General features: G+C 37.9%; 2 protein-coding genes, 1 non-coding gene and 1 pseudogene across 4 annotated transcripts; 1 reads left to right on the forward strand and 3 right to left on the reverse strand.

Annotated features, from left to right (window-relative positions):
• Nucleotides 1–44: 44 nt before the first annotated feature.
• Nucleotides 45–117, reverse strand: TRNAV-UAC (transfer RNA valine (anticodon UAC)). Its single transcript has one exon. It is a non-coding gene; the product is annotated as a tRNA-Val (tRNA).
• Nucleotides 118–606: 489 nt separating this feature from the next.
• LOC103408850 (tetraspanin-19-like) lies at nt 607–2,883 on the forward strand. The gene is made up of 6 exons (XM_008347666.4): nt 607–1,060; nt 1,322–1,421; nt 1,617–1,697; nt 1,859–1,963; nt 2,250–2,393; nt 2,511–2,883. Exons 1-6 carry the CDS (start codon nt 891–893, stop codon nt 2,520–2,522), a joined length of 612 nt encoding a protein of 203 aa, XP_008345888.1. The 5' UTR covers nt 607–890; the 3' UTR covers nt 2,523–2,883.
• Nucleotides 2,884–2,919: 36 nt separating this feature from the next.
• LOC103408926 (sphingolipid delta(4)-desaturase DES1-like) lies at nt 2,920–8,225 on the reverse strand (annotated as a pseudogene).
• Nucleotides 8,226–8,792: 567 nt separating this feature from the next.
• Nucleotides 8,793–12,371, reverse strand: LOC103408849 (E3 ubiquitin-protein ligase AIRP2-like). 2 transcript variants are annotated; one of them, XM_008347664.4, is made up of 5 exons: nt 11,842–12,371; nt 10,876–11,026; nt 10,715–10,781; nt 10,390–10,624; nt 8,793–9,489 (listed from the first exon to the last, which is right to left on the reverse strand). In XM_008347664.4, the coding sequence occupies exons 1-5, from the start codon at nt 11,919–11,921 to the stop codon at nt 9,279–9,281; spliced, it is 744 nt and encodes a 247-aa protein (XP_008345886.1). In that variant the 5' UTR covers nt 11,922–12,371; the 3' UTR covers nt 8,793–9,278. The 2 variants fall into 2 exon arrangements, with proteins under 2 accessions (XP_008345886.1, XP_008345887.1); XM_008347665.4 differs by having other exon boundaries at nt 10,390–10,591; nt 11,842–12,190.
• Nucleotides 12,372–15,060: the final 2,689 nt, after the last annotated feature.

Genomic DNA, 15,060 nt, shown 5'->3' on the forward strand with positions numbered 1-15,060 from the left:
AAAATTGAAAGCATAAATGAGGAATATAAAAAAAAATGAAGGCCTGTTGCTGCCCAGGATCGAACTGGAGACCTTTAGTGTGTAAGACTAACGTGATAACCACTACACCACAGCAACTTGTTGATTAGATGTCCGATATTTACAAATATTGTACCAAACTGACAGACCGCAAACTAGCCAAATTGACCTGTGCTACCCGACACTTGAAAAATGATGAAGCCATAAAGTGATGGTGATGTCGAAAGTGTGAGTAGATTAAAACCTAAGGTAACTAATACTAAAATACGCACATGAGCAAGGTTACCGATTATTTTCCTTAGAATTACTTTATTCTTGCCACCTCAAGTTAAACATTTGGATCTTGCTATCCACACACCATTTTTGACCTTTCACACACCTCATGATAATTTCTGTAATTTGATCATTTTTAGTTCATTCAATATGATGGCCAAAAATTGAGAGAGGTGTGTGAAAGACAAAAAAAGGTGTGCGGATATCACCCCAAACATGATAACGTGTGGGATTGGAATAGACCAACATATCAGTATCACAGGACAAAATCTACTCACAAAAATCTTAGTAAAAAGACACATTACTCACTTTCTTAGAAATTTCCTACTCGGCACTTCTCGCCAATTGTCTTGAACAGAATTCAAGTGGTACCGCTATCCCTTAATCATTAAGAAGAATTTAGGAACTAAAAACATCGAACTTAAACGTTGCATGCTTCGAGTTTTTTACTTTGAAGCGGTTTTGTTTGTTGGAAAGCGTTTTCAGGCATTTCAGAAGCGGTCTTGAACAAGGGATTGAGGTTTAATTGTAAACTTTAATTTGGAGTTCTTACTTTGTCCAAGTTGAAAAGCTTTGGTAGTCACTAGCTAGCTACTACAATGGCGGCAACAATTGCAAGAATCTGCCTGCAGTCACTGCTGAAAGCTATGAACTCACTTTTGGGAATGGTTGGAATTGCAATGATTATGTATGGCCTTTGGATGCTTAGAGTTTGGCTGAGGGACTCTGACGGTTCGCCCCTTGACCATCATAGTGCTGTTCCTCCATGGTAAGCACTCTCTTGATAGTTGATACCGTGTCGATATGAATCTCGTACAACTACAGTTTAGTCGGATCCCCCTTACGAAGGGTTATGTATATTAATGGTAGTAATTGTTTATGTTGGAGAAAATGATATCGATACATTATAAATGATTGATCAATAGTCCGTTCATATACATAATGGACGTATGGTCCATAGCCAGACTACTTTTTATTTTATCAATTGTAGTTATCATTTACCATTTTCATCCCTCTCTTGAAATTGTAGGTTTATATGCACTTCTCTTGGCGCCGGTTTTACCGTGTGCATAATAACATGTATAGGTCACGTTGCTGCAAAGTTTACGCATGGCTGTTGCCTCTCTTTTGTATCCTTTTCTGGTTTTGTACATAGGTGTTGCAAGCTCGAATTTATCTTATGTTCAAGAGATTCTAACCTGTAACAGGGGTATATTGCCTTATTAGTATTTTTGTGTCGAGTGACACGGGAGATACTTATGGGGACGTATACACCCGGTTGTACTGAAGAAACACCTTTCATGTTGACCTTGAACAAGTTCTAGTATATGTTGATCATGTTTTTGCTGCTTCTATTGGAGTTTGCAGCGGCTGCAGATATACTTTTAAATTCAGACTGGGAAAAGGTAAACCATAGTCCTCGTTTTCGCAGATGTGAGTTAAGCCAGTTGGCCAAGGCAGTGTGCCTGCCTTTTTCACCCAGTGTTGAACCCTCTTTTCTGCATGCTAAAGTAGTTTAGAATATCGCCTTGTTTTTGCTTGGACTTAATTGTTCTTCATTTTTCAGGATTTACCATATGACCGGACAGGAAAGTTCAGTGATTTCAAAGATTTTGTCGAGTCGAAATTGGACATATTTCAGTGGATAGGCTTGTTCATCGTCTTAGCACAGGTGGTTTTAAGTGTTTGATGCTTTTTCTAACAATAACAACCCGTGTTCTGAAAACGCATTTAAAGTTTAAACCCATCTGGTTAAAGTTTAGGGTTTTCACAAACTATGGTCTATAGTCGAAACTGCTTAAATCTCTCTTTCGAATGAGAAACTCTGGACCCAACTGTTATTGCACCGAATGTTATTTCAGTATAGGCGAGGGTCTTTTCTTCCTATAATTTGATTCTATAAGTGTTTCCGACTAACATTATCAGCTGTCATGGGGACTAAAGTAGATAATCTGCAGGGTTTATCAATCGTACTAGCCACAGCTCTAAGGTCTGCAGGGCCAAACCAAAGATCCAGCTACGATAGCGATGAAGAGTGTCCCCCGGAGAGACTCCCGCTCATAAATCCTAATGGTCAACCTGCCAAGAACAGTAACTGGAATGTAAGAATTCACTCCTAAACCTGCAATCTCACTGCTTCAGTTTCTTTTATTTTACGACATTTTCTTCTTTCTATGGATTTGACATTTGATGCATCACTTTCTGTTTCTCTTTCTCAGTCAATCAAGTGAAGAGAGCAAAGATACTAGAGCTCTATGACAGTATGGAGTTGGCAGTTAACCTAGTACCGTCTGATACTGGTTGACATAGTACCGATGATACCACTCACTGTCACCAGATGCTTGGGGGAGAAGAAACTTAAGTCTTGTTGCCGTGTCCTTTGTCTTTGGTTCCATATTTTGGTTCTTAGAATCCATATGTATAGTCATGTTGTTTTCCTACCTTGGTTTACTTCTTTTGGTTTAACAATGTCTCGACTTTTGCTAGCATAAGCGGCCCAGATGAGGGTGGATGGCCGATTGACCATAGCATACCTCGAATCTCTTTCCATCTTTTCGATATATAAAAATAGGGTTCATAGCTTAAACAAAATGTTTTATTTTTTTATTTTTTCCAATTGCTAATTAATGAATAAATATAACTTCCTTTTCTTCGGTCTATACAACAGTAAAACGGATAACCCTACAAACAATCGAAAGTAAAAGAACGAATAACCCTTTTAAGAACCAGTATAGGATACAAAAAAATGGAACAAAATAGTGCAGGAGAGAGAATCTTTTCAGATTTTGTTGCCTTTCTCTTCATTCGACTAGAGGTCGCACTTGGTGCGATGGCAAGTGCCTTCGCCCATGAGCGGTAGGTCTCGGGTTCGAGACTTGGGAGCAGCCTCTCCATAAATGGGGGTAAGGCTAGCCGACATTCACCTCTCCCAGACCCTGCGTAAAGCGGGAGCCTTGTGCACTGGGTACGACCTTTTTTTCTCTTCATTCGACTGAACGGTCCAACAGTTCGATCTGCTATGTACATGTAGATCACTTGGCTCCAAGATTTATATGACTCCAAACCCCCGTAGTATTCCGGTGCAATGTCCTTCACCTTATGAAGCTTGCTCGCGGGAATTCTGGGGAAATCATGGTGCTCGTTGTGGTAGCCTACATGCCAAGCTAGGAGATTGAGAGGGCCGTAGTAAGAATACGTCTCCTGATCAGGGTTAAAGACATAATGCTCCGAAATGAAGTGACCCGCCATTGGGTGCATCCCACCGCCGACAAATGTAGAGAGGATCAAGTAAGCAAAAGATTTCCAGCCGTAAAAGTAGACCATGGCAACGTCAAGGGCTATCTGAATGAAAAGGTTGAGGAACTCCCAATAACCAGGGGGTTTCGGTTTGAGAAACACAGGCCGAAGGACATAGAAGAAGAGTTGAAGGAGAAGCCATATGGATTTCGTGACCACATTAGTCACCACATGGCTTGCTTGGGATGTCCATATCAATTCCGTCTACTCCCTGGAAGCCATGGTGCTCAAGGTGATATTTTTTAAAGGTGACAGACACGGGAACACCAATCGGGAGGTTAGCAAAAATACTGAGCCAGCGGTTGTAGACTGGAGTGGAGAAGGCGAGATTGTGACTGAGCTCATGGATGGCCAAGAAGAGGTTGTGGTTGAGAAACGAGCCAAAGAAGTAGGCCATCCCTAGCATCTTCAGCCAGCCTGCATTGTGGAGCCGTTGCAGTCCAGAGCTGAAGCAAAGACAACCACAGTAATCTGCACCATGATTTCATTTCAAGGTCATTAAACAAAATCAAAATATAGTTAACGGAGACATCTACGTTTCAGTTCATCTCAAACTAGAACACTAATATTCCAATTTCTACATCGACAAAACTCTGCGAAATTCACCTGTTGAACCTAAACCAGTACAATAGAAAGCATGAATTCGAATCACACGAAAAAGCACAAATGAGATATCAAGTGAGGAAGCATAAGTTCGCAAGAGCAGCATGCGCAATTTGTTCATGACATCTTAAAACACCATATTTCGCTGCGTAAACAGGACATTTAGTGCAGAAAGCTCAAAACTTTGGCTCCCAAAACTATCTGCGAAAACTAACATTTAATGCAAAAAACATGGCCACTTCGCGTCCGAAATTCGCAACATAATTCAGAAAAGCGGAAAGCTTTCAATACCCAATTGTAGAAACAAATCAAAAATCGTATCCGCACCATGTTCTTGGAATCACCAACATTGTCACTGTCACAGATAAAACCAACGGATAAAAACAAACACAAACAGGCAAAACAAAGAAAACCCAACAAAAATGGCGGATTGAATTTCTGGAAAGCCAAAGTGTGGAGTGAGATACTTTGAGGAAAGCCCAGGGGTCGGGACCAAGGAGCTCCTTAATCTGAGGGTACTGAGAGAGGATCTGACGGCGCCTAGAAGCGTGAGGCTCATCCGTGTAGGACCAGAAGAAGTCTGTAGCCATCACTCCCTCCTCTTCTGTTGCCTCTCTCTCTCTCCCCCTCTTCCCATCTCTCTCTCCTCCTCTCTCTCTAAAGACCCTTTCTTTTCCTTCCCTCTTCCTTCCTGGCTTCCTCTCTCTCTCTGTCTAACATTTATGTTTGTTTTTCGTTTCCTGGTTCACTTCGAATCTGAGTTGTTCTTTCTATTTGTGGCATGAGTGGACTTCTTTGGCAACCAAAAGTACGTGTCCTTTTTTTTTTTTTTTTTTTTTTTGGAACAAGGAATTTGCATTCCAAGGCCGAAGCCAAAAGGTACAAGAAAGCCTACAAGGAGGCAAACACCCAGCAAGGCACAACTAAGAGAACAGCGATGAAGAGCATACAAGCAAAGACGCATTAACCAAGTTTAGCATCGCCACCACCTCTCAATGAGGACATGGGAAACCATCCTTATTCAAAACATGAACCATCGAAGATGGCGGCCGGTCGACCCAAACACAGTCCCATATCTCCGAAAAACCAACCGACGCAAGGCAATGCGCCGTCAGATTGGCTGATCTTGGCACCCAAGACCAGCAACAATTCTGGAAAGCTCCACTCAGCCGCTTGACCCGAACCAAAGTAGGGAAAGCCTCCCAACTGCCCTTATCAAGAGAACCCGCAAGATAAGAGATAGATTCAAGAGAATCTTATTTTAGTTACGTATTTCTCTTTATCTATATGACAAAGGACACAAAACCCATGTAACTGTAAGTTAACAATTCTTCTTGTATTAGAATTGTTGCATAACAAAAAGAAAACAGTAATGTTAGCGAAAACAAATTTTTTAAATTAAATATGCAAATCAAATAATATGGTTGTAGATGATTGAATTATTAATTAAGTGTTGATTAATTTATTTTTTTATTGCTGACACATTATTTAGTTTGCAATTTGATTAAAAAAATTGAATCTCCTTAACATTATCCAAAAGAAAATTACATGTCAAGCCGGCTGACTACGTGGTATGCTCGACTATTCGATATTGAGTAATTGATCGGCATGTCATTATGTTATTGGCTATTAATTAGTTGTTTGTACTATTAATACTCAAATCATGTAGTTGTTGATTTGCTCGCTAGTGAAAGTCTAGGCAAAAACCACTTAGGTTATCTCCAACCGAATGAATGTAAAAGGGTTCCCTTTAGCTTTATAGCTTTGCAAAGAATTATATTTTAATGAACAGTGTTAAACCATATTTTATATCATCTCCAACCGAGGAGATCAAAGGGTCATAGGCCAAACATAGCCATTTGACATAAATCATCTCCAACCGAGGGGCCAAAGAGCCATAGACGAAATATAATTTATTATTTTAATTAAATTAAACTACCATATTAAAATAAGGTTTTTGAACATATTTTGGATGACACTTGTCGCCAAATGAATAAGCCTCCGGATTTCTTATATTTATATAATCTCAATAATTTTTTAGATAGGATTTCAAGTAACATGTGTCATTAATATGAGTAACTCTCAAGATTTCTTATCTTTATGTAATCTCAATAATTTTTCCGGATAGGATTTCGTGTGACATGTGTTGCTAATTTTTGATATGATTCTTATCTACGTAACACTTCTTATCAACATGGGATTTCGAGTGCCTTATGTCAAGATGTAATTGGTTTTGCAAATTTTTTATATGATTCTGTTTGGACCCATTTTTACAATAGCGGCCCGAGCAACCAAGGCCGTCGGATGAGCAAGGTTTTAGGCCATTGAACGACAAAGTGGTTGAAATAAATTATGATTGAGATAATGTTGGGATTTTAATCATAATTTATTAAACCTAGTTTTTATCTAAAACCCCAATTTGTTCGTAGGATGGTGGGGCATTAAGCCATTTATAAAGAATCCTAATGCATTATTGCATTATTAGTGAATGTTTATGGATTGGTATAGATTTTTGCGCATGCATAAAGATAAGGATGCCAAGCTGCATGCTTGGCGTTGGTTAGCCGTACATGCATATTATAGGCATATTTCAAGGCGGGAAGTTTATCGGCAGAAAGGGATATGATCCTTGGCTAAGGGATATGAGATATAATTTACAACCAGATGCAACTCCACAAGACAGAATCCAATTAGGACTCTCCAAGAGTATCAAGTTGTGCCAAGCAGAGGGGTGTAACTTTCACTATAAGTAGAGAGGGTTGCGCACCATTCAAAGGCCCCTGCAAATCAATACAAAACTGCCATGCGCAAACTCAACAACTTGAGATTTTTTCTTTCTTTTTCGCTGACACATCTTCCGTTGGCATCAACAACACTGTGGAAGCAACCGGTGATATCTTAAGTCGGCATAGATAGCTCTGTCACAGTAGAATCAGCCGGTCTCGCAGCATCTTCCGTTGGCATCAACAGCACTGCGGCGAGGACGGTTGATTACCTATCCAAGTCTCGGTCGAGAAGGATTTCCGAATCCTTATTGGTCGAGGTCATCTCATCAGCCTTCTCGGCAAAGTGAGGTGTTACAGTTATTACATTCGGCACATTGAGAGCTGAATTTGATATTGAACTTCGTAAGAATAGTAACCTTGTCTTCAGGTTCGAGAGCCCAAAAGGCCGAGACGCGTTCCTTTCTCGGCCGCAATCGCAAGACGCAGAAGTCAGCCGCGCACCCAACGCGATATCAGCAAAATTTACTCCTCGGCCGAGCTCGGCCGACGAGTTGGCACGCCCCGCATTCACCGAAAGACGTAGTTAGCTTATAGATTACTTGGCCTGCGCGCCACGTAGGCTTGGTAGTTTCTAGGGCCAACAGATTCTTATCTACATGACACTTTTTATTTTCAAATTTCAATGTTGTAGGAATGGTGTAAGTACTTATAGGAAACAAAATTAGATTTTTTTTTTAAAATCGTCCAAAAAAAAAAAGCAAATTCCCACGGTAACCTAACAGCAGCTAGCTACACCAAGTAACCATTGGCATTCAAATGAGCTGCGCTGAAGGAATGGCAAAATGTCAACCTGGACATTTTGGAGGGTTGGCAAAATGTCAAGCTTGACATTCTGGAGGGTTGGCTGAAATGACCAGCCAACTGGCCTGATTTAGGGGTTTGGGCCTGGTGAGGCCCACAAGCCCTTTGGCTTAGCCCTAGGTTGGAGACGATTTTCGTGTCATTTCGAGCTATTTTTAGCTGTATGACCCTTTAGCCAAGTTGGTTAGACATGACCTTAATGTGACAATATGTTATTAGCTGATTACATGTCAATTTGCAAGGTAGCCTAGTCCAATTTTTTTTGGCAATGTAGACATGCCGTATAAGTCCTTCACCCTTTCAGGTAACCTCATACATGGTCAATCACTCGTACTTGCCAAGTTGGCATAAGAAGGTCCCACATATGCACCCAGGATAAGGATGGTCTACCCTTCCACTTTCCGTGCCCTCCTGTTTTGTGTGATCACGGTTAAGCCACGTTACCATTTTATATTGTTTTTTTTTATAGAGATAATAAGACAAAAATAAATAGTAATATAAAATGTTGACGTGGCTTAATAGTGACCACACAAACAGAAGGGCACGGGAAGGTACGGTAAGTGGGAGAGCAAAAAATCCTTGTCCTTTGAAATCAACAAGATCCTCTCCGAATCTTTTTGGTGAGGATCTTAGAGATCCGTAAATCGTGTATATTCATTGTGCATTGTCCGATCAGTTTTTATTATTGTTTATATTTAATTTTAAATAAAAATATTTAAAATAATTTCTATCTGCACAATATACAATGAACAGATATGATTCACGAATTCTCGGATCCTCACAAAAGGATCCGGATTCCATTTGGAATATGCTTCTATAGAAAATACTTCTGTCTATTGAAGATGGGCACTTATCCAAAAAGCACAAAAGAGTCACTCTCTAGTTGTTTCGGACAATCACGTCTAAATCGCTTCTAATTATATGAAAATGCATTTTCAATCATTTCAAAAACATAACCTAATGAGTATATGCTAATGAAAAAAGGAAAATTGAAAAGACAGATAAGCTCATATGTGCCCACGAAAGAACAAAGTCTATTAGTTCAGTTGTCCATTATTTCAGGAACAATGAACACAGTTGAAGCCCATCCATCTTCAAAGTTTTGGTTTGTATATCGGTTGCAACTTAGCACGAAGAAACATAATCTGTGTCTTTCATCAACCAGAAATTCTCACCTCATTGCGTTCGCCCATCCCTCCGCTTCGAAACAGTTCCTCCGTCCGAACCCACTCAATTCGAAACAAGGAGAGGACTTGTATGTAAAAAAACTAAGCTAACTTCAAAGCTGTACAAGCATGTACAAATGCACTACATACAATTTATAGACTCCTCAACTTCACCCGCCAGCCAACAATAACTCAGGCCGGGTCTTCTGAACAGAAGTGGGACGATACCGACCTACTTACACCTGCCGAATGGATTTTCGGTCCTTATGCAATCAAAAGAAAAGAAACTAGTTCATTAAATTGCAACGGGAGACTGGTTTTTGGACCCCATCGATCACCTTAAGTGGGAATCATACGAGTCAAAAGGGTTATCCGGTGTAACAAGGGGCAACTTATCTATATACATGAAAAGCCTCCTGAGATTCTCCTTCATCACTGTTTCCATGTCGACTATGTCCCTGCTGTCGGTGTATACCCAGAGATCGCCCGAGTTCACTCTTTTAAGATTGTCACGACAGAAAGGGCACGATTGAGATCTTGTACGCCTGCCAATGTGTCAACAGAGCATTAGTTTCATTCATATTCATGTCGACACAGAAATGTACATGGAAACATCTTTTGCTAAAGATTAAAGTACATACGAATTCCAATTAAAATATAATTACATTTATCTATCCAAAAGCTCATATTTCTACGCTTCACAACTCCTTAATGACATGATTAAAAGGGAAAATATAGTATTTGAATCAAAATATCTAACGACTATACAGTGTACAACAAAGCAAATACCTATCTGGTCAGCAAACAAATCAAATTAAGAGTACATGCTAGAACCACAGAAAAATATACCATATAGAGTTTAGGATTTAGGTGACAACAACTGCCTGAACTTTCAATGGCAAACCCGCGGTACAAGGTTTCTCATTCTTTTTCAAATCAAATGCTAATAAAACAACCAAGATGAGTGTAAGCGAATCTTAACAAACAACGAGGTCTAGAGCAACAGCGAGAGGTCTAGAAAAGTTCTTATCCCACACAGACAGGAAAATAGTTGGGGAGATACTTCTGCAAATTATCTACTGAGCCTAGAAGCCGCAAGTCTACACTACAATCATTTCCACGTTCAATTTCCAATTACCATAACTTAATACCACTATGCTCATGATGCCGTAGCTCAAAGTGCATTTCAAATTTGGGCAAAGTTAGGTATGCATTGCATCACATACGATTTAAGATTAGGAACACTTATTTTCATTAACCTTAGCTCATTCGCACCCCTTTTTAATATGAATGCAGGGTTCGAAGTGTTATCAACTATTTGATACAGAAAGCAACATAATGTCTGAGCAAGACAGAAAACATAAATCTTCGAAAAAAAAGTACCAGAAATAAAGAGAAGCAGGTGAACTTTAACGTTTAAATAAGTTCAGAGGGAGAGAGAGTACCAATCACGGTAACATTTCAGGCACAAAACATGGTTGCAGTTAGGCAGTACAATTTTACTATTTGTCTCCATGCATATACCGCATTCCTCTTCTCTTTCAATGTCTATATCTGACCACTTTCGACCTTCTTCATCATCTCTTTTGCGATATCTTTCCATGCATACTGCTTTCTGCCTTTTATCTTCACTATCAGTGACACCTCCTTGAAGTTGCAATAAAGAGGGATAAATAACAGCTGTCCAAGAAATGAGGCATCAGTAGGAAAATAAACCCTTTACCCGCTCAACAAGAACCAAAAGTCAATGTTGTGAGATCATAAATTTACCATAGAACTCTCTGATGCTTGCTTTCCTTTCCTTGGTAGACATGGTGGTCGAGCCATCCACATAAACCTGTAGCGTAAGCGAAAATGCAATGGTCACCCACATCCATGATTGGAATCTAACTCAACAAAAAAAAGAAACTATTCAAGCGACAAGCTTCAACCTTGTAAATTAAAATTCTTAACAGCCCGAGGGCTCCCGCAAGGTTGCAGTCAGTCCATTGCACCAGAAAAAGGAAGAGATGAGCGGCTGGACTGTACGACATTCTCATCTGAAGACAAGCACCATCATACTCCCTCGGAAAATCTGAGGCCCTGCACCTCACATTTCCCACATAAGGATTTGAACAGAAACCGAAACTAATTATCGGATTAAACTACCAAAATCACTGAATTTATCAACAATTCATAAAAGACATCAATCCAACTAGTCTCTCTCGATAAAACCATCTTTCGAATCGAGCTAATCATTGCAGCATTCTATTAAAAATTATGACTAAGCGCGTTTTTCCCAGTGTAACCACCCAAGTTCTCAAAACAATGTAAAACACGAAAAACTGCACATAGTTAAGACAATCGCACCGTAACATATCTGGTGCATCCAAAACAATGAGACTAAAACGCTACATTCCAAGAACAATGGACACATAATTTAAAAAAAAAAAATTATGAACAAGAAATTAAAAACACCACCAGCAGGTGGAATCCATTGGCCACGTAAACCCATTTAATCCCTGACAATTTTGGTTTGGTTGCTCCCTCAAATTTCATCAAGATAACGTTAATGCACAAATAAATATCTGCTTAAACAATTAAACAATTGCTTTCCCAGAATCATACTGTCAGTGTACAATAATTCTTAGCTATTTATTTATTAATTTTTATGATCTTTAAGCTGCACAATAACCAAAAATAAATTGACAACCCAGAAGAAAATAAATCAAAACAAACCAAGCTGAAATGTAAAAAATCTTACATTTCCAACATGAAATATAAATAAAAATGGAGCTAAAGTTTACACCTTTATCACCAGAATTCAAGCAGAATATTTACAAAATAAATACTATTCAACAAAAGAAACAATTTTTTCAGAAGAACCCATCAAATTAAAAGAGCAGATGATCGCTTACAGAGTATTTGCATGCTGAATATCAGCTTCAAGAACTTTCAGAGAGTCCTTGAACGACTTTCGCATTGAAGCTATATACATCTCCAAGTCTTACAAAATTTATAAAAAAAAAAACTAAAAACTAAAAAATGAAATAATCACAAACCCAAAGAGAAAGAAAAATGTTCAATCAGCCCCTCCAAGAACCCTGATTTTTTTTCTTCCCACTCCTCCACTACCCAAAATCCTCACTTTCTCTCTCTACACACTCTCTCTCTCTCTCTCTCTCGCCCTTTTCTTTTTCAGTCCCCCCAGACACCGTGTTGCTTCTATGCTGGTGAAAGCGATGACGAGACGTTGCCTCGACACGTGTCCCCCAAACTGAAATATAACTCAAATATACTAATATAAAGAATAATTAATTAATTCGTTTTGGGAAAATAAAATTTAAAAAAAAAAGAAGAGGAGCGTCGAAAAAGAGGCGTACGGATTCACGGGGGTTATCCACTCTCTTTGGGTTGTGTGTCTGCCACTTTTCCTGTTTCCTTTCTTTTCGTTCGTTAGCTTTCCCTCCACGCACCGATGCCATGATCGTTTCACCCGCCATCTCCTCTTACCTTTTTTGCCCCTCCAACTTCCATCTATTTTCTTCGAAATCACCTTTTCTTTAACTTACTTTTTTTTTTTTTTTTTTTTTTTTTGAAAAACGATCGTGGGATTATATTTTTAAACAATTTTTGTAGATCATATGATGTGGCGATTGTCATAGTCATGTATTGTTAGTGCACGTGTGATTCGAGTCACTAAGGAATTTTTTTCGGAAACCATTGCAGATTTCGAACTTTTTATTTTTTATTTTTAAGAAATTTTTTTCTAATTTCGACTAAATTTGAATAAGTTGATATTCTTATTCCATTGCAAATTTCCATAATTTTCGTTGAAAACAACTGATATTGATGTAGATATTGATATATCCATAGATATTTTTTCTTTAATTTTTTTTCATAAAACATCTTCAAAAGTTAGACATAACATAAATCATTAAGATATCTAGTTCTGGAAACCAAAAAAACAATACATGATGATTTTAGAGATACCCTAAAATAGTAGATTGTTTAAATCGTTAAAATACAAAATAAAATGGAACATACAACTATAAGAGTATCTGCCAAATATTTTTCTAAAAATCTGTTAATAGAAGATAACAGTTATTAAAACCGTGCAATTATTCATGTTCCAAGTTCCAAGTTCCAACAAAGTGACAAATGGATAATCAGATAACATAATTAGCATCAATGCTGCTAATTGAAGTTTTAATTTGCATTATGGCTTTTGGTTGTTGCTTTATTGAGATATCATTGCAATGGTAATAAAATTGTGAGGACTCCTTAAAAAATGAGACTCCCGCCAACATATTTTCTTGTCACAATCCCTATGTCAACAAATGAGGTGACGGAGCGTCCACGGAGATTTCTCAACACTATCATTGCATTCGGATTGGAAGATCCTTATATTTTCAAGACATTTACGACAAAAATCTTACCTCCACTCAAGTTCAAGACACTAGCTAACTAACATTTGGATTGGTTTATCCATATACTCTTTTTTATCTCTCACATACCCTTCTCAATTTTCGATCATTGCATCAAATAAATTAAAAAAATATCAGATGACAAAAATTAACAAAAAGTGTGAAAAGTCAAAATAGGTATGTTGGTAACACCACCCTTTATATTAGTGGTATTTGTCTATTTAATTAGAGGAAACTTCGACTCTAATAAAATTGGCGGATTATGAACTGATGTAGGGCTTGAAACACCGTTATACAACTCAAGCTTATTAGTTTTGGTTGGATGATTTGTATTCTCACGCGGTATTAGGTTATTTGGGTTAGTGAGACTGTGAACATGTTCGTCTCAATAATTACGGACAAGGATTGTCTACCCTCCTAGTTGTGGTGCCCTTCCATGCCTTCTTATTTTGTGCGGTCACGGTTAAGTCACGTCAATATTTTATATTTTTTATTGTTTTTTGTCTTATTATCTCATTAAAAAATTAATATAAAATGTTGACGTGGCTTAACCGTAACCGCACAAAATAGGAGGGCATGGAAGGGCACCATAACTAGGAGGGCAGACAATCTTTGTCCAATAATTACACCTGCTCATACGTCATTTTAAAAATGAGATATGTGCCACGTGAAGTGACATGATGAGAGTATTCACATTCAATATGAAAGTTTTGCAATGAAAATGCTTAAATAATCTCAAGTCTTTCCAATACCATATCAATTAGTTTTGTGTTGAATGCTTAAAGTCGAAATTATAATATTACACATGGCATGAGCAGATTTTTATACAAATACAAGTTAAAGTTATTTGTTTGTAATAATTTTTACAAATAATTAACAAAATGTGAAGTGTACATAAAAGTTAGGGCAAAAGATTGTTTACTATCCTTATGTTTCGTGGTTTTCAACATTTAGTACATCAAGTTTTTTTCGTTCCAGAGTCATACCTAAAGTGTAAATTTTGAGACAGTCTCATACATCCGTTAGTCAAACTGTTAAGTTTGCCGTTAACAGTGACGTGGCACCCATGTGGACAATGACTGAGCGTCACGTGTCATCCACGTGGAAATTAAAAAATAAAAATAATAAATATATATATATTATAAAATAATAAATAAATAAATTTTTTAAAAAAACGTTTTTTTTTTTTTTTTTTCTTCTTCCTTCTTCTTCTTCCTTCTTCTTCTTCTTCCTTCTTCTTCCTCTGAATCTGGGTAGCAGATTCGTTTCTTTTTTTTTTCTTTCTTTCTTTCTTCTTCCTCCTTCCTTCTCCTTCTTCCGAATCTGCCCAGATTCGGTTTTTTTTAAATTTTTTTAATTTTATAATATATATATATATTTTTTTATATATATTTTTTTTTAATTTCCACGTTGATGACACATGGCGCTCTATCATTGGCCACATGGGCGCCACGTCACAGTTAACAGCAGACTTAACAGTTTAACTAACGGATGTATGAGACTGTCCCAAAATTTACACTTTAGGTATGACTCTGGGACGAAAAAAAATTGATGTACTAAATATTGAAAATCACGAAACATGAGAGTAGTAAACAATCTTTTGCCCTAAAAGTTAAAACAAGCAAGCAAATGAAATTTGCAAATGGCCAAGAAGTTAGGTGAAACGTACTAAGACGGGTGAAATGACAAAAGTGCCCACCACTATTCGTA

The sequence above is a fragment of the Malus domestica genome, chromosome 05, assembly GCF_042453785.1.
Source record: "Malus domestica chromosome 05, GDT2T_hap1".
NCBI classification, from domain to species: domain Eukaryota; kingdom Viridiplantae; phylum Streptophyta; class Magnoliopsida; order Rosales; family Rosaceae; genus Malus; species Malus domestica.

Bases quoted from the DNA above. Each gene is read 5' to 3' on its own strand.
- LOC103408850 (XM_008347666.4), top strand. From the start codon at position 891: ATGGCGGCAACAATTGCAAGAATCTGCCTGCAGTCACTGCTGAAAGCT. The intron at 1,061-1,321 runs GTAAGCACTCTC...TTGAAATTGTAG, and splicing joins CATAGTGCTGTTCCTCCATG to GTTTATATGCACTTCTCTTG. The intron at 1,698-1,858 runs GTAAACCATAGT...TTCATTTTTCAG, and splicing joins TAAATTCAGACTGGGAAAAG to GATTTACCATATGACCGGAC.
- LOC103408849 (XM_008347664.4), bottom strand. From the start codon at position 11,921: ATGTATATAGCTTCAATGCGAAAGTCGTTCAAGGACTCTCTGAAAGTT. The intron at 10,782-10,875 runs GTTGAAGCTTGT...CTTACGCTACAG, and splicing joins TAAGAATTTTAATTTACAAG to GTTTATGTGGATGGCTCGAC. The intron at 10,625-10,714 runs GTAAATTTATGA...TTTCTTGGACAG, and splicing joins AAGCATCAGAGAGTTCTATG to CTGTTATTTATCCCTCTTTA.